General features: G+C 40.8%; 1 protein-coding gene across 1 annotated transcript in view; it reads left to right on the top strand.

Moving 5' to 3' along the window:
- LOC124757568 (MMS19 nucleotide excision repair protein homolog) overlaps positions 1-18,753 on the top strand; it is a 148,677-nt gene extending 129,924 nt beyond the window's left edge. The window contains exon 12 of the mRNA XM_047249069.1: positions 18,595-18,753. Within this exon, the coding sequence (XP_047105025.1) occupies positions 18,595-18,753 (159 nt within the window). The remainder of the gene's footprint in view (positions 1-18,594) is intronic.
- The last annotated feature ends 808 nt before the right edge of the window (positions 18,754-19,561 follow it).

Here is a 19,561-nt window from a genome sequence, read left to right as displayed (position 1 = left end):
CTGAGGCCAAAAACCGCTTAAAAAGCATCAATAAAAATCAAATCAGATTATTAATTTCCATGTGACTGGCATAAAACATGTTCAATATGCTGTCCACCATTTTCTGCAACAAGTTGAAATCGAGAAACAGCATGTTCCACAACTGATCGAGGTGTTTCCGGGGTCACATTCAGAATGTGTTGCGCAATGCATGCCTTCAATGCAGCTAAGTCTGCAGTCAGAACACTGAACACAACATCTTTCAGGTAGTCCCACAGCCAGAAGTCACACAGATTAAGATCAGGTGATTGGAATGGCCAGACTGTAGGGAAAAGGTGGCTGATAATTGTAGCATTTCTGAAATGGCGCTTCAGCAGCTGCTTAACTGGATTTGCAATGTGCGGAGGTGTGCCATCTTGAATAAAAATAGTCCCAACCACACATCCATGCTGTTAGAGAGCTGGAATGACGAGCTTGCGCAAAAGACACTCATAGCGCTTACCTGCCACGGTACAGGTAACAGGACCGGAAGCACCTGTCTCTTCGAAAAAATATGGCTGTATGATAAATGATGTTGTAAAAAGTACCATACAGTGACCTTTTCAGGATGAAGTTTACTGGTTGATTTGCATGTGGATTTTCCATTGCCCATATTCGACAATTCTGCGTATTGGCATATCCTGTCAGATGGAAGTGGGCTTCATCTGTCTACAAAATCTTCCATGACCAATCGTTGTCACTTCTCATGTCGATTTTCCATTGCCCATAATGGACAATTCTGTGTATTGACAAATACTGTCACATGGAAGAGGGCTTCATCTGTCCACAAAATCTTCCATGACCAATCATTGTCACTTCTATGCAAGGAAAAAGTTCTAAAGCAAAGGCTTCCTTTGGTGGCAGGTCAACGGGAAGCAACTCATGCAAATGGGTAATTTTGAATGGGTAGCGAAGAAGGATGTTTCATAGGATTTTACGCACCATGCTCACAGGTATGTCCAATATTCACACAATTCTCCATCCACTACACATTTGTACACCACAGCTCTTCTCTTCCTGCATTGCTATGGCCTCTGCTTCCACTGACATCGAATCAATTAGTTTCTTTGCTATACCATGTTGCACACCAAAAGAATCCCCTCTGCGGGTCTGGGGGTAAGAATAGGCCCGAGGTATTCCTGCCTGCCATAAGAAGCGACTAAAAGGAGTCTCACACATTTCGGCATTTATGTGATGGTCTCTTAGGGTTTGACCTCCATATTTGAAAATTTTTCCAGAGATCGAGGCAATTGTGCATCGTGTCCATTGTGCATTGAGATCTTTGAGCCCACTTACACATCGTCGCATTGCAGTTCCGCTCATTCTCCATCTCTTGGGTGAGGTTAAATTCCTGCGTGTGTTTTCCACCATGCACTATACAGTGCCACTTTCTGCACTGATGATGTCATGGACTTCTTTGCACCTGATATCCAGCATGGTAGCCTGTCTGTTGTGGAGGGACCACCATGTACCTTGTTGGTGGTAGCCCCCTGACAACAAAGGGATCGAACTGCTGATGCCTGCACCATTAACACCCCACGTATGCCAAGGAGTAGATGCCTGTCACCTTGGGGCATCGGGACTCCCAGCAATGGCCATCCTGCCAGGTGGCCCTTGCTGAGGCTGGGTGGTGCCCGTGGGGAGGGCCCTATGTCAGAGTGGGTGGTATCAGGGTGGATGACATGCAGTGAAGCGTGGTACATAATTTCTTGCTGGTGGCCAACCACCAGTAGTCTCTAAGTGTTCCAGGGCTCAATTTAATTCACAGAAGTATGACCCCAAGTCGTTCCCCTCCCTGGCCAGACCACGGGAGGAACACCAGCCTAAGGATGGCGGTGAAGCTTATTCGCCCCAGTACCTTGTCTGTTCGAGGGCTGATGGATGAAGCCTGTTTTTTGTTGAGCATTTAGAGAACAAGTTTGGGTAGGTGGAGGGCTTGCCCAAAATGCACTCTGGGTCGGTCTTGATCAAAACAGCATCCTCTGCCCAGTCGTGGGCACTACTCACCTGCGACAAGCTGGGGGATGTTTGTTTCCATCACGCCCCATAAGAGCTTGAATATGGTTCAGGGTCTCATATTCCACAGGGATCTTATTTTTCAGTCTGACGACGAGGTGCGCGCCAATTTAGAATGACGAGGTGTTCACTTCATCCGACGGGGTCTGAGGGATAATCGGGTTGCTGCTGGTACCTTAATCTTGGCCTTCGACACATTACCCAAAAAGTTCAAGGTGATGATCTACTGCCGCGATGTCAAGCCATTTATCCCACCCTCGATGAGGTGTTTTAAATGCTGGAAGTTTGGCCATATGTCTTCCCAGTGTACTTCCAGTGTCACATATCAAGATTGTGGACGTCCTTCACATCACAATACTCCTTGTGCCCCCCCCTCCTATCTGTGTTAACTGCGGAGAACATCATTTCCCTTGCTCACCAGACTGCAGGATCTTACAGAAAGAAAGATAAATCATGGAGTACAAGACCCTGGACCAACTGACCTACACTGAGGCTAAAAGGACATTTGAACGACTCCATCCTGTGCGAATGGCTTCCCCTTATGCCGCCGCTATGACAACAGTGATAGCCCCATCAGTTCAGCGAATTCCAGACGGCTCTCTGAGCCGTAAGACTACACCTCCCCCTTGACCATGGGGGGCACTACCCTCCCTGTTGCTCCTGCACCAACTACTTCGGGAGCAACCTCCTCCCCCTCTCCCCCCCCCCCCCCCCCCCTCACCAACCATCGGGGGCATCTCTCTCCACTTGTAAGCAGGAGAAGCGTACAGCTTCTTTGGCTCCTCTCATTAGGAAGGGATCCCTTGGGTCACACCCTTCCCAGGTTCTTACCAGTGGCACAGCTGACACCTGCCAGTGGCTGAAGCAACCACAGGTAGCTGGTCATAGGGCGTCATGGTCCTCCTCAGTCCCTGGAGACTCAAAATCAGTGAAGCCCGCCCTCCCAGCAGGACAAATCTAAGGGACAATGAGAGAAATCAAAAAAGCAAAAGACCCCCAAGAGCCAAGGCACTACAGTGGCACCCACACCACTGCTACCTACAAGCTGTGCATCTGAGAATGAGGTGGAGATTCTGGCATCCGCTGAGGACCTAGGTTTCACCTGATTCTCAGATACGATGGATATTGACTGTTCAGGCAATAAGTCGGTGGCAGCAGGTGACCCTGAGGCTTAAACTGCCTCATTGAATGCTCCATGCCTTCCCAGTCTCACAGTGACGTCATCATCCAGTAGAATTGCGGTGGTTTTTTCCACCGCCTGGCCGATTTACAGCATTTGTTAAGCTTTACACCTGCTTTCTGCGTTGCTCTCCAGGACACCTGGTTCTCGGCAATGCGGACCCCTGCACTCAAGGGGTATTACAGAAACCATAGCGTCTATAATCGAGTGTTAGGTGGAGTTTGTGTTTAAGTCCTGAACTCAGTCTGTAGTGAATGTGTGCCCCTTCTAACCCCTCTTGAATCTGTGGCTGTCAGAATAAGGATGACACAGGAAATAACTGTCTGCAATGTATATCTTCCTCCAGATGGTGCAGTACCCCTGCATGTGTTAGCTGCACTGATTGGTCAACTCCTAAACCTTCCCTTCTTTTGGGAGATTTTAATGCCCATAACCCCCATGTGGGGTGCCACCATGCTTACTGGTCGAGGCAGAGATGTTGAAACTTTACTGTCTCAGTTCGACCTCTGCCTCTTAAATACTGGGGCTGCCACACATTTCAGTGTGGCTCGTGGTCGTTACTCGAAGGAGTGTTGGCGGGCTACAGCGGCATAAGCGGCACCCTTCTCTGGCGCACCTCATAGCCTTTAAACGGCTCCGTGCCCGCATTCGCCAGCTTATCAAAAGACGGAAGCAGGAGTGTTGGGAGAGATAAGTGTCGATCATTGGGTGCCATACGTCACCTTCCCAAGTCTGGGCAAAGACCGTACAAGTTTTTGGGTACCAGACCCCAACAGGCATTCCCGGTGTTCACATAAGCGGCTTATTATCTACTTACGCAAATGTGATTGCTGAGCACTTTACTGAACACTATTCTCGAGTGTCTGCATCAGAGAACTACCCCCCAGCCTTTCGCGTCCTCAAACGGCGGATGGAAAGGAAGTCCTCTTGTTTGCTACACGCCACAGTGAACCCTATAATGCCCCATTTACAGAGTGGGAGCTCCTCAGTGCCCATACACATTACCTCGACACAGCTCCTGGGCCAGATCGGATCCAAGGGCAGATGATTAAACATCTCTCATCTGACTACAAGCTAAATCTCTTCATCATCTGCAAGCGGATCTGGTGCGATGGTGTCTTTCCATCGCAATGGCGGGAGAGCACCATCATTCTAGTGCTTAAACCCAATGAAAACCTGCTTGATGTGGATAGCTATCAGCCCATCAGCCTCACCAACGTTCTTTGCAAGCTGCTGGTACGTATGGTGTGTCGGATGGGTTGGGTCCTGGAGTCACGTGGCCTACTGGCTCCATGTCAGGGTGGCTTTTGCCAGGGTCGCTCTACCACTGATAATCTTGTCCCCCTCGAGTCTGCCATTCGAACTGTCTTTTCCAGACACCAACACCAGGTTGCCGTCTTTTTTGATTTACGAAAAGTGTATCACACCACCTGGCTATACCATATGCTTGCTACATTATACGAGTGGGGTCTCCAAGGCCCGCTTCTGATTTTTCTCTAAAATTTTCTTTCGCTCCATACTTTCCATGTCCAAGTTGGTGCCTCCCATAGTTCCACCCATGTCCAGGAGAATGGGATCCCGCAGGGCTCTGTATTGAGTGTCTGTTTTTAGTGACCATTAACAGTCTAGGAGCAGCTGTAGGGCCTTTTGTCTCACCCTCTCTGCATGCAGATGACTTCTGCATTTTGTTCTGCTCCACCAGTACTGGTGTTGCTGAGCATCGCCTACAGGGAGCCATCCATAAGGCGCAGTCATGGGCTCTCGCCCATGGCTTTCAGTTTTCAGCTGTGAAGACGTGTGTCATGCATTTCTGTCGACGTCGTACCGTTCATCTGGAACCAGCACTTTACCTTAATGACAATCCACTCACTGTCATAGTGACATATCGATTCTTAGGTCCGGTTTTCGATGCTCATTTGACTTGGCTTCCTCATCTTCTTCAACTTAAATGGAAATGTTGGCAGCATCTCAGTGGTCTCCGCTGCCTGAGCAACACCAACTGGTGTGCAGATCGCTCCATGCTTCTGCAGCTCTATAGAGCCTTTGTTCAATCCTACCTTGACTATGGGATTGTGATTTATTGTTTGGCAGCGCCCTCAGTGTTGCGTTTGCTCGACCCATTGTGCCACTGGGGAGCTCGACTAGCGACAGGAGCTTTTAGGACGAGCCGGTGACCAGTGTACTGGTGGAGGCTGGAGTCCCTCCATTGAAGATCAACCATGGACAACTGCTCGCCAGTTACGTTGCACACATTCATAGCTCTCCTGAACATCTTAATGAAAGTCTTCTTTTCCCAACCATGGTGGTTCACCTCCTGCATAAGCAGCCCTATCAGGGCTAACTATTGGGGTTCGCGTGCAATCGCTTCTGTCTGAACTGGAGTTCTTGCCTTTACCACCTGTACATGTGGTCAATTCACGTACACTTCCATTGTCTAGCCCTAGGCCGAAGCTTTGCCTGGACCGTTCCCGTGGCCCTAAGGACTCCGTTAAACCTGCATCCCTCCTCTGTCACTTCCGCTCAATTCTCTACATGTTCCGGGGCTCTGAAGTGGTTTACACCGATGACTCAATGGCTGATGGTCGCATTGGCTTCACCTACGTTCACGGCGGCCATGTTGAACAGCATTCCTTACCCAGTGGCTGCAGTGTATTCACTGCAGAGCTGGTGGCCATATCTTGTGAAATTCAGTATATCCGTTCATGCCCTGAGGAGTCCTTTCTTTTATGTACTGACTCCTTGAGCAGCCTGAAAGCTATCGACCAGTGCTACCCTCATCATTCTTTGGTAATGTCCATCCAGGAGTCCATCTATGCCCTGGAACGGTCCAGTCATTCAGTGGTGTTCGTCTGGACCCTGGTTATGTCGGAATCCCAGGAAACGAACTTGCCAACAGGTTGGCCAAACTGGCTACACGGAAACCGCTTCTGGAGATCGGCCTCCCCGCAACTGACCTGCGTTCATTATTACGCCACAAGGTTTTTCAGCTTTGGGAGACGGTATGGCAAAATTTCAGTACACACAACAAACTGTGAGCCATTAAGGGGACCACGAATCTGTGGAAGTCCTCGATGAGGGCATCTCGCAGGGACTCCGTGGTTCTCTGCCGGCTCCACATTGCTCATTCCTGGGCAACCCACGGCTACCTCCTGCGCCATGAAGATCTGCCGCAGTGTCAGCGAGGCACCCAGTTGACTGTGGGCCATACTCTTCTGCTGTGTCCTTCTTTGGCTGCCCTGCGACTTCATCTTTGGTTGCCAGCCTTTTTATCATTGATTTTAGCAGACAATGCCTCTTCCTCTGATTTGGTTTTACATTTTATCCATGAGGGTGGGTTTTCTCATTTGATCTGAGATTTACCACATGTCCTTTGTCTCTCTGTGTCCTCCACCCTAGTACGTGGGTGGAGATTTTAATGTGTTGCAGAGTGGCTGGCTTCTCCTTTTTATTTTCATGGTTGGGCACCCACTGTAATCTGCTTTCTTGTTTTACTCTCTTCTAGCTGTTTCTTGCATGTCTCTGTTGTTTTCTTGTCCTTGTTTGTTCCTTCTAGTGTTCGTTGCCTTTCCTTCTTTCTTGTGGTTTTTCCTTTCTTTCCGTTCTGCATTATACGTATTGTATGTTTGATTCTCACGCTTGAGGATTTGTTTTATTTGGAACAAGGGACCGGTGACCATGCAGTTTGGTCCCTTCTGCCCCCCTTTTAAACCAACCAAAAGAACCCGTCTTCCCAAATTTCCAAATCATTTTCTTCAGACCCACGGCAGTCATCGGACCAGTGCCTTTTTTCAAACCCTTCAGTGTCCCGAACTTCTGCAGAGCAACATGTGCACAGTCATCAGTCTTGTAACACAGCTTTACAAGCAGAGTGCAACCCTGCATTGAGACAGTCATGGCAAATGTCGCAGATGCAAAAGGAAGAAAAGCCATGTACTCGGCGTGTTTATACCAACTTCAATGGATCGTGCGTATGACAGGTGTTTTCATTTGCATATTCTGACACATACAATGCCATCTATTGATCAGTTTTCACACTTTTTTTCTGCCATCCGTTTTCTCCCTTCTATGATAATATTCTGTTGCAATTTGACATCATTCTGACCAGTAGTGTTATTTCTGCAGCGTTTTGAAAGTTTAGTTATAATCACGCTGTATGTCTTAGGCTCAGAGTTGTTGGTGCCCATGAAAACACTGAACTCAAAGAATTAAATGTAATCACTTATTTTATTCCTGCATACCCTGTCTGTGTGTTGTTGAAATAATAGGAGAGAACCTCATCAGCATTGAAGAATCTAGTATGGCCTGGAGTCATTCATATATGGTGTATCTTTTTTAAGACAATTGTTCATAATAAGCAAGAGATCTGAGATTGAATTCAAGTCTGGCACAAATTATTCAAATATCACTGTAGATTAAAAGCTATGGCCATCAAATTTAATCTCTTCTTTTGTGTTTCTAATAAAGCTCAGTGGCATCTAGGAGCTCTTTTCAATCTTTTATAGTTTACATGAAGTTCCTTGGGCCTCACATGCATGAAAGTATATTTGGCTGCCTCATTTGAGAAATCTTAATGCAAAGTTGCATAAAGCATGAAATGTATTGAAATTTATAAATGACAAAACTTGGAGGCATGTAAAACATGCCTGTTGAAGTTGTGTAAAAGTTTTGCCAATCCTGTATGGATGCTTTCTGCATGGCTGCTCTACATATGAATCTTTCCTTCATTCCTGTGAATGTTAGATGGAGTCTATCATTAGAACATTAGGTTTGCTGCTGGGAGTTATTAGAACTAGAGCTATTAGAACTAGCCCTTTACCTAGTCTCTGCACTGAGGCTGGAAAGCTACTATCATTCATCCGATGGCTGCTCATGATGATGACACTGGATAAAAATTTTGTTTTATCATACAGGGTCATTTATAGCCAGTGGTTCCTTCTTGTGGCAGATGGGTTGAGGGGAAGGATAGTATTGAGGGAAAAAGACTGGCGATGTTTGGGAGATGGGGGGTAAAAGTGGGTAAAACTTTTGTTTCAGCATACAGGGTCATTTATAAGCCAGTGGCTCCTTCTTCTGGAAGATGGTTTTAGGTGGAAGGAACAATGATGAAGGAAAAGGACAGGCGATGCTTAGGAGATGGGGACAGTGATGGGAAAGTCATTCAAAATTTTGGGTCAGGAAAGGCTTACCGGATGGAATGAGAAAGAAAGTCTTTCTTTCTCATCCCATTTGGTAAGTCTTCCCTGACCCGGGGTATTGGTCGACATTCCCACAACCCTTCCCATTTGCTAAATCGTGTTAGTTCTTTCCCTTCATCCCTCTGCCTTCCTCTTAAACACTTCTGCCAGGAAAAGTAGCCGCTAGGTCCGAAAACTTGCACATGTCCTTAACATTTTTATGTGTTTTCTCCTGCAACTGCTCGGTGGGTAGATTTTTCATCCATCCTATTATATAGTATTTTCAAAAATTTAGTATTTTCATTGGTATATATGGTCATTGATAAGCATGACCACCAAAAGCCGTGAGCTGTGTGCAGTGAGAAACACTTTCAAGGATTTCAAATTGTAGCATGATGATCGACATTTTCCCCCATTTTATATTAGTGAAAGACAGCCATTGGTATTAATATTGCAAGAAAAGGATATTTTAAACTCCCTTGTCGAACAAGAATTTATATGTACTGTGATAACGTCATGAATTCAAATAATTATGAGCCATTCTGAATGTAACACAGTTGTATAAGAACGATGTTAATTTAGGTAAACATTTTGCTGAATATCCTGATGTCCCATGTGCATTTAACTAATTACATTACATTGTTAGTATCTGTCATCTCTCATTGCCAGTTCAGTGCTGTCTATCTTGCAAATAAGAATAAATAGGTGAAGTAGATAATAATAATAATAATAATAATAATAATAATAAAAGCAATTCCCTTTGTGAACTGCTGAAGAAAATCAACGAGGTAAAAAATCTTTAGTTAAGAAACAAAAGAAAATTCAGTTGCAAAAGAAAGTTATATTTTTCTTATTGCTAGATAAACATCTAAAAATGAAATCATTGTTTAATCTGTTTATTTTTAGTATCAGGATCCTCCCATCATAGTCCCAGAGACATTGGCTGTCTAATACATAAGCATCATGTAAATTGGTTATAGTTCTTTGATAAACATTGTACATAAGGGATCATGTCAGATCAGTGAGGAGGATTATACTAAAATTCTGGTGTGGATGGGTGTTTTACTATTTCACAGATTATCACCAGTAAATCATTAAAGAGCCATTGATGGTCTATATTCCCCTTTGCCTTGTATAATGTTGCTAGTGAGACTTGGATCTGTTTTGCCAAATGAGGCAAAACAGTGACCTCAAATTTCAGCTGCTAATCTCACGAACAAACTATCTGTCGAATTATAAATAAGGATTAGCTCTATGAATTGTGACTTTTCAGTCACTGTTAGAGGATTCAGTTAGTGTTGTGCAGAGGGAGAGTGTACTTACACCAGTTCCTCTCTCTGCACAACACTAACTGAATCCTGCAATAGTCATTGAAAAATCATGATTCACAGTGCTGTACCTTACGTATAATTTGACAGATAGATTTTCAGACGTATTATGAAGGATGGTATTGTATTTGAAATAACAGGCTGTTCTGGGAAATAATTATTTTGAAGCTGAAATCTTTCATAATAAACAGAATAGGTATCCCTACTACTTTGCAGCGTAACTAGAAGTGTGTACTTTCTGTCACTGCAAAATTCAGCATATAAATTTCCGTGCAGAAATTGAATGTAATAAATTGTAAGCAGTGTTTTTAAACATTTTGGTGTGTGGTACCTAAAGCAAACATCTGTGACATTGAAGCCTCTGGAGATAATGTGGCAAAATTCAGGATAGGGCCTCACGTACAAAAATTCTTGTGGAATTATTGTATCTGTTATCCAGCTATTCAATTTAGTAATGACTCTCATTTCAATGTTGGTTCACCTTTTGGCATCATACATTAATGTGGTGTGCAGGCAACATAGGGTGATAGTTCATACAAGATGCTTTTTTGAGAGCATTTAAATAGAATACAACAGTTTTCAATTTGTGTGTATGTATCCTGCATGTCTTGTGGGACTAGCACTCTTATGGAATTACTGTATCTGTTATTCAACTCTCCAATTTAGTAATGTGTCCGACTTCAGCTTTGATTCACCATCTGGCATTCTCAGTTGGCAGAACACTTGCTCGTAAAAGGCAGCGGTGTTGGGTTCAAGTCCTGGCCCAGCACATAGTTTTAATCTACCAGCAAGTTTCAAATTAGTGCACACACCGCTGCAGAGTGAAAAAGTCATTATGATTACCACTCTGAGTTTCTCAGACTTTCCTAGATCCATAAATGTACCATCTGGTTATGAACTCGATTTGTTTTTTGGAAAATAATGTTTCGAGAACATTTGTGTATTTCCTTTGATTGTTACTGTACTTATTATTTATTTTATAGTGAAGCAGAGTAGACGTGAGACAGTGTTTTATTCTTACAGTTAATATTTTCCCACAGCAGGTACATAGCTTGTGCAGGGGTATACTGTGAGAATTACTTTCTAACATATATAGTAGTAGATGAGTGCAGAAATTTGAGGATCAAGTATTGTGAAGAAACAGAGTGGTTGTATTTAATCTTTAGCTACTTGAGTCATTGGAGATGGAATACCATTTCCAGCATGGGTGCCCATCTTGTGGAACTGATGTTCAGACTGTTTGCTGTAGAAATTGCATTGTTGGAAGTGCAAGTGTCATAACTTGACATTATGTGCCAGTACTGACACGACGACATAGGGTTGAAACATGCACCAGAGTGCATTAAAGTTGCAGAAAGTCATCATGGGTCTGAGCACAGCTTTACTCACAAAACTATTTTATCAAAACATCAGCATTGTATTTATTTATTTTTAAATTGCTGCCATTTGACTGTTAACAGTGTAATGGTAGAAATTTCTTTCAAAAAATTCTGTATGGCTGTGGTCTCCCTCAAAGGAAAGATCATTAACAGCAATAGTGCTACTGCTCTCACAACTGCTTAAACACTAAAAGATTATGGAGAGGTCCCCTTTCCATACTGACATGAAGGGATATGGTTTGGAAGTTCAAATTAACTGGCAATTTGCTCCTGGGAAATGCCAGTGGCAAATTGTGCCACAAATTGTTGACATAGTAGTTGTTGCCATGGCTGACAAGGAGAGGCCGCCAATTGTGAAATTCAGATTCAATTCATACTGCGCATAATAAAAGCTCATGGCCAGAGGTGTAATGTGGCAGAGCACCAAGATGCACTTCTCAGCTGTTGTCGAGTAAATCGACAGTTAAAAGAAACCGTTGCGGTGAAATACTCTCTACGATTAATAATTTTCTACAGCGTCGTAGCGCAGCGATAAGCGCTCGGGTTCGTAATCCAAAGGTTGCCGGATCGAATCTCGTGCCATGCAACCCTTTTTTTTTTAGTATTTGTTTTTTTGTAATTCAAATGTGTACACACACACACACACACACACACACACACACACATATATATATATATATATATATATATATATATATATATATATATATATATAGAGGGAAATATTCCACGCGGAGCGCTGGCAGGTCGATAGAAACACAAACAGACACATACATACACACAAAATTCAAGCTTTCGCAACAAACTGTTGCCTCATCAGGAAAGAGGGAAGGAGAGGGAAAGACGAAAGGAAGTGGGTTTTAAGGGAGAGGGTAAGGAGTCATTCCAATCCCGGGAGCGGAAAGACTTACCTTAGGGGGGAAAAAAGGACGGGTATACACTCGCGCACACACACACACACACACACACACACACACACACACACACACATCCATCCACACATATACAGACACAAGCAGACATATTTAAAGACCAAGGTCTGTATATATATATATATATATATGTGTGTGTGTGTGTGTGTGTGTGTGTGTGTGTGCGCGCGCTCGCGAGTGTATACCTGTCCTTTTTTCCCCCTAAGGTAAGTCTTTCCACTCCCGGGATTGGAATGACTCCTTACCCTCTCCCTTAAAACCCACATCCTTTCGTCTTTCCCTCTCCTTCCCTCTTTCCTGACGAAGCAACCATTGGTTGCGAAAGCTAGAATTTCGTGTGTATGTATGTGTTTGTTTGTGTTTCTATCGACCTGCCAGCGCTTTCGTATGGTAAGTCACATCATCTTTGTTTTTAAAGATCTGCCTTCACCAACATGCATAAGCAATTCATTAATAGTTTATATATATATAAATTACAAAAAACTAATAATAAAAAAAAATTGCATGGCGCGAGATTCGATCCAGCGAGCTTCGGATTATGAAGCCGAGCGCTTACCGCTGCGGCACGACGCTGTAGAAAATTATTAATCGTAGAGAGTATTTCACTGCAACAGTTTCTTTTAACTGTCGATTTTCTTGACAACGGCTGAGAAGTGCATCTTGGTGCTTTGCCACATTACACCTCTGGCTATGAGCTTTTATTATGCGCAGTATGAATCGAATCTGAATTTCACAATTCGCGGCCTCCCCTTGTGAGAATGTTTGACACAATGTGTGATCTTCAAGCAGCACATGAGCTTGTGACATTCACCAGCTTCATTTCTTTGTTGATGGTCCTCTGTGTCGACGTTTGTAATACTGGCTGCAAAAGGAGGGAGGGGGGGGGGGGGGGGGGGGGGGGGGGGGGGGGTGGTTGGAAGTGCGACACTGGCTACTGTAAATGATGTAGCCAACAGTTGCACAATATGGCCAGTTCACTATTGGTAAATGTTGAAAGCCTCATTAATAGGTTGCAGCCAACATCAGCATACTGCTACATTAGTTTGCTGTGGAATATCTATGAGCAGTAAAAACCTAACACTTCTTGCAGAGTAATACAGTATATGTGACACTATTTTTCAAATAAATTAAACAGACATTTTCATTAATTGTTCTAACACACAGCCTATTGTGTTACACTTATTCCACTGTTAAGTTGATGCATTGTTGTTGTTCTAACCAATACAGGTTTCTTATCTGAAAATCCGCCGTGGACTGTCTGTCTTGGGACCAAAAATCAGTCCTTTATATATCCTCACAATAATAGGCATGGAAACTATACATTGTTCGATGTTCAAATTACAGAAATTAAAATTAAAACGTAATTCATTCAATTAACTAAATACACCGAAAAAATCCTACTTTTTAATTGTTCGTTCTACCACAAAGGTTAGGCCGAATTATTTGTTTCAGTAATGAAATTAACAGGTACAGTTATACAAACAATACTTTTGACAAACTTGGAAATTATTTTGGAATTAATTAAGGGCTGGCTTTGCTAATATGTTTTCGAATAGAGTCAAATAAATACTTTAAGAATCCTAGTTTTTCTTCCTCCAATTGTTTATAATTAGTACAGAATTATATTTGCTTATAAGTCAACAATAGAATCTAAGTCCAAAACAATTACTGATGTCACCCTATAGCAAAAGGTATTAACTAGGAATAGTCAAAATAAATTAGTAAATTAATTAAATATACAAAACTAAGCACAAAATTAGACCTGGTGCTATATTCCTTAAGACTGAGGGCCAACCTTTGTCTTTTATGGAAATGCAGATTATACTCATGCATGTTAATGGTAATTACGCAAAAATGAAAATAAAATGAATTTAAGGAGGCAGATGGCGAAACAACAGAGGAAGTATAGAGATTCCAGTTTGCCATTGGATTGACCAGATAGATATTGCAAATAGCTAACTGTGCAGTTCAATGACCACAAGTGACCCCAGAAAGTGGGTTTAACATTCTACACACAAAAGAATATTCCATAAGAAATCTCCTTATCAAAAGTACAGTATACACGTTTTTCACATTTCTGCTTGTACAAAATGGCCATATGAAAATCCCCATACAAAAATTTACAAATAGTGTGTTGTACAGTGGCACAAAATATCCACAAATTATATCTTTAATAAAAATAGGCATCTGCATCATAAGTGATGTGCTTTTTGGATAAACAAAGATTACATTCTAAGATACATATCACTCTACACAAGTCCTGTCTTGCTTCAAAGAATAAATGATCATGGGTTGCAAAAAGTTAAATTGCACTGCATGTTGTAGTTCATTTTCAGACAGAAAATTTCACTCTTTCAATATTTAGAATTGTGCACGAGCACTTTCACTCTTTTAATGAGCTTTTAACACATTTTCTCACCAAGTCGTCCACACCTCCAACAGGTCTACGTGCAGCTAGTAAAGAAATACACTGCCATCAGTTCCTTTGGAGGTGGTCCTCCTCTGCGATGTCATACATGAAAAAATTAGACAAAATACCCTACCTTAGTACACTCACTTTTACTTCTAAGTAATTATAAGGGAAAAATGTTTCATACTAATGGCAAATAAGTCATTAATTCATAAATAAACACATCGCACAGTTCTCATAACATCACAGTAATTAGCACTAAAATTGACTATAGTACAAAAGGTGGGGGACAAGTAAAAATTTTCAAGTATTACACTGCAAAACGTGACTCTAGGTCATAACTCTGTCTCAAACTGGTTGAACTTGAAAGATTTGGGTTTATTTTACATTTGCAGAATTGCTAAAAATGCAAAATCTTGCTATGAAATTCACGCCGTTTATGGACTCATATCACCTTAATGTCCAAAATATGTACATTATCTCTAGCAAAAACTCAAGATGTGCTGTAGCATAGATTTACTAATCACTACATTATGAAAAAAGAATAGTAATCATGACATAATTACTACTCAAATCAAAATTAAGGGGATGGAAGCTGTACCAAATCATTGCCCTACTTCTCCACTCAGCTCTGAGTACTACTCTCATTAGACTAGAAAATTAAATCCTCACAAAGCACAAAATATTACCAAATAGTTGGCCTGTCAGAATATTCACATTAGTCTAGCAGCACAGTTATCAGTTAATCAGCAAAATTACTTTTCTTCATTCCAGTATTACCACTTTAAACTCATAATTCCTCAGAACACAAATAGGAGTTTTCAGGTAACCTATAGACCTGATAATGCAGCATTATGTGACTTGTACCTCACTAAAATCTTGCTCTTTGTGTTAAGCTTTCATTCCCAGCTACAGTGTCATGAATTGTGCAATATACACAGTACCCAGTGTTATCTACTTTAAAAATAGATCATCAATATAGTTTGTTTGTATACAGTTATCTTTCTCATTACTCAATCATGTCTGTCATCTCCATTATTTTACTTAAATTTCATACCTTGGTAGCTAGTGGAGTGCATTCTCAAAAAATATCTCTACTACAGAGACAGGCTCCATAACCACTAAGACCCTACCATTATTCATTATTTAATTATTTCCTTATTGCTTCATTATCTAATAAATAAGCACCTACTCTGCTTGTCCAATGCAAAATTGATTCTACTGAAAAACACTCCACTTTTTATTTACTCTTACCAGTTTTTCCTCAATCACTACTGCACACTTGGTTTCTACCTCTGTTTCTAAATCATTTTTAATCTGATCAGTTTGATTCTCAAGTTTAACCCTATTTTCAGCACACAATTTCCTCGCTGCTTGACTTCATCTTTCAGTGTTTCTCAGAAGCCTCCACCCACTTACTATAGTCATCACAAAGTTCCTTTCTCTCTTCTACACATTTACTATTCATGAATGTTAATTTCTCACTAGTATGTTAATTTCTCATTAGTATTCTGTACTACTTTCTTTATCTTTTCACCACAATCTTTCATTTCCATCTCAATTTTCTTATTTAATTTCTGAAAGATTAGAACTACCTACCTTAATTTCCTTTTTAATTTCTTTCTTCAGTTCATCTTTTAAGCTAGCCATGTCAGTTTTAATGCTATCAATTTTATTTTCCACTCTGCTAATGTCTTTTTTCATACTATTTTCCACCCTGCTACTGTCTTCTTTCATAATATTTTCCACCCAGCTAATGTCTTCTTTCGTACTCATACTACTAATAATTTGCCGTAACATCACTTCCAATTTTCCGTCTGCCATAAACTTTTGCCTTTGCTGACTTTCACTACTAGATTCTTCCTCCTTAGCCTTTACAGTTTTGCCAGCTTCAGTATTGTTTGCTTCCATTTCGCTCACATCACCATGTAATGTAGATGATGCTTATCTATCATCTTATCTATAATATGACCTTTGTCCTCATGATTCAAAGTTACATTTATTCCTCATTTATAACCACTATCGTCCGCTGAATCAGTCCCTATTAAGTCTTTCTGTTCATTTATAAACTTAACCTCTACAGTTTTATTATCAATCACATCACTCCTCTGTTGTCCATTCTCCCCCATCACACTGTCTTGTTCGTTAAGGCCACTCATTTTGTATCGCTTAATATGAAACAGCTTTTGCTATGAATTACGTTATTTTTATTCACTCACCTTCTGCTGCTGCTGCACTTTTCATCTTGATTTGTCATCTGCAATGCTGCTGCAAGTTCTAATTCTGTCAGTGCAGTGTGTTGCTTATGCCTGTTGACTGTGCCCACCCAAGTGCTGATTGGCTGCTCCAGTACTCAGTGGCTGCTTCCATAACCTCGGTCAATGATCTTCTGTTGTTATGCTGAGTTGTTGATGCTTCCTGTGCATTACTTGTTCACGCACGATCAAACTTTGGGAATACTATAATTACTTTTCGCTGTCAATTAATCTGTTCACTGTTCTCAATAATACTGGTGCCACATGTACTTTAAATTCAGTCACTCCATTCAGCCCCTGTTTGAAGTTTGCGAGTCCATGTTTATTGTGTCCAAGTACAATAGTCCTCACCCAAAAGGCACCACATGTGACGTTTGCCTGCTTTATTTCTTCGTTGATAGTCTTCGGTGCCAACATACTGCATTGTTATACTGGCTGAAAAATGGGGGGTGGAAGTTCAACACCGGCTACTGTAAATGACGTAGCCAACAGTTGCACAGTTGTGATTCACAGTTCTTTACTTTCACTGTTCACAACCCCCCAATACTACACAATTATATGGCCAGTTCACGATTGGTAAATGTTGAAAGCCTCGTTAATAGGTTGCAGGCAACATCAGCATACTGCTAAATTAGTTTGCTGTGGAATATCTATGAGCAGTAAAAACCTAACAACACAGTTCACACTTCTTGTAGAGTAATACAGTATATGTGACACTATTTTTCAAATAAATTAAACAGAGAATGTCATTAATTGTTCTAACACACAGCCTATTGTGTTACACTTATTCCTCTGTTAAGTTGATGCATTGTTGTTGTTCTAACCAATACAGGTTTCTTATCTGAAAATCCGCCGTGGACTGTCTGTCTTGGGACCAAAAATCAGTCCTTTATATATCCTCACAATAATAGGCATGGAAACTATACATTGTTCGATGTTCAAATTACAGAAATTAAAATTAAAACGTAATTCATTCAATTAACTAAATACACCGAAAAAATCCTACTTTTTAATTGTTCGTTCTACCACAAAGGTTAGGCCGAATTATTTGTTTCAGTAATGAAATTAACAGGTACAGTTATACAAACAATACTTTTGACAAACTTGGAAATTATTTTGGAATTAATTAAGGGCTGGCTTTGCTAATATGTTTTCGAATAGAGTCAAATAAATACTTTAAGAATCCTAGTTTTTCTTCCTCCAAATGTTTATAATTAGTACAGAATTTATATTTGCTTATAAGTCAACAATAGAATCTAAGTCCAAAACAATTACTGATGTCACCCTATAGCAAAAGATATTAACTAGGAATAGTCAAAATATATTAGTAAATTAATTAAATATACAAAACTAAACACAGAATTAGACCTGGTGGTATATTCCTTAAGACTGAAGACGAACCCTTCTCTTTTATGGAAATGCAGATTATACTCTTGCATGTTAATAGTAATTAGGCAAAAATGAAAATAAAATGATTTAAGGAGGCAGATGGCGACACGAGAGGAAGTAAAAAGAGATCTCAACTTGCTTTGTCACAAGTGTGTTATGACAGTTGAACGTTTCATGGCCCAACTTTCGAAAAGTGCTGCATATGATTTAATAATGGGATCTCTAGTGCTGTTCCAATCTGCTGTGGATGCAGATGGTCATCAAGTTGAGCAACATTTGTAACCTGGAATGTAAACTTTGTATGCAGTTAAATAAATGTTACACTCTCTATCAGTGGTTTGTTCATTATTTCTCTTCCGCAAGTCCATACAAATGTTTCCCCAAAGTTTCATTGTCCTACAATAACTCAATTTTTGTTGGGCCCTCTCAAGTAGTGGAAGTTTTAATTGTGACCAGCCTGTATTTTCACAATAAAATGATAAATTAACTGTTGATGTATCTTTGTTTTGCCAGGTAATTTTATTGGAAGGACTTATTGGCTCTATGAGACAGGATGTCAGTTTACAATGCAGAGAGGAGCTGATAAACATTCTAACATTGTTGAGCATAGAAACAAATCATATTACATACCCACAGATCAGCAAGCCGTCTCATTGGAAATCTTATAAATAAAGCTCCAAATGGTATGTGGAAAAACTGCATAGTTTTTAATTCAGATGTTTCATTGAAGGAATTTTATCCTACAATCTTCTCTGTTGCATGTTTTTATTCAGATATAATGTAACTCATTACAGTTTGTAATTTACAAGGCTGTGAAGTTAATTAGTCAGTTTAACATTGTAGAACAAGAACATTAGAGCCTGGTGCTTTAATATACTTCATTTAATGTAATTTCATTGTGCATGATGTGCAATGTTTTACACTGGCACAGCGTATCAGGAAGGAAGGTAAACCTATGAGCAGTGTTAGGGAAATGACAGAGCTAAAGTCTTTTCAAAATTACTTCATGATTGACAGTTTGGCAGGAGCATATGGAAGTGCGGACCTGAGTTGTCATACCCTGCATGAAATGCATGCGTAATCTGACAATTCATTCAGCTCACTCAAACTCTGAAACTAATTACTTTATAAATATAAAACTCTCATAAATGTGTTATGGAAGATGTGCACTACGTTTTCATTTTAATTTATTAGTGACAGCAAATTATTAAGATGTTATACAGACATTTTATGAAAATGCATTTTGTGATGATGTTACCTGATTTTTCAACACTAGGGAAACTTTTTTGTTATTCAAGCTAGGTGAACACATTAAGTGAGTGAAATTTTGGAATATCAAATTTTCATCTACTTTAAACCGAAACTCTGTCAGAGTTTTCTAACATGATAGAATTTCAATAAAATGCGACATACAATGATTTGGTCATGCATTGAGTACTATGTGGTCTCCCATATGGTTTTGTTACTAGAAACAATTTGC

The sequence above is a fragment of the Schistocerca piceifrons genome, unplaced genomic scaffold (assembly GCF_021461385.2).
Source record: "Schistocerca piceifrons isolate TAMUIC-IGC-003096 unplaced genomic scaffold, iqSchPice1.1 HiC_scaffold_552, whole genome shotgun sequence".
Classification (NCBI taxonomy): domain Eukaryota; kingdom Metazoa; phylum Arthropoda; class Insecta; order Orthoptera; family Acrididae; genus Schistocerca; species Schistocerca piceifrons.
This window is presented reverse-complemented; position numbering and strand designations above follow the sequence as displayed.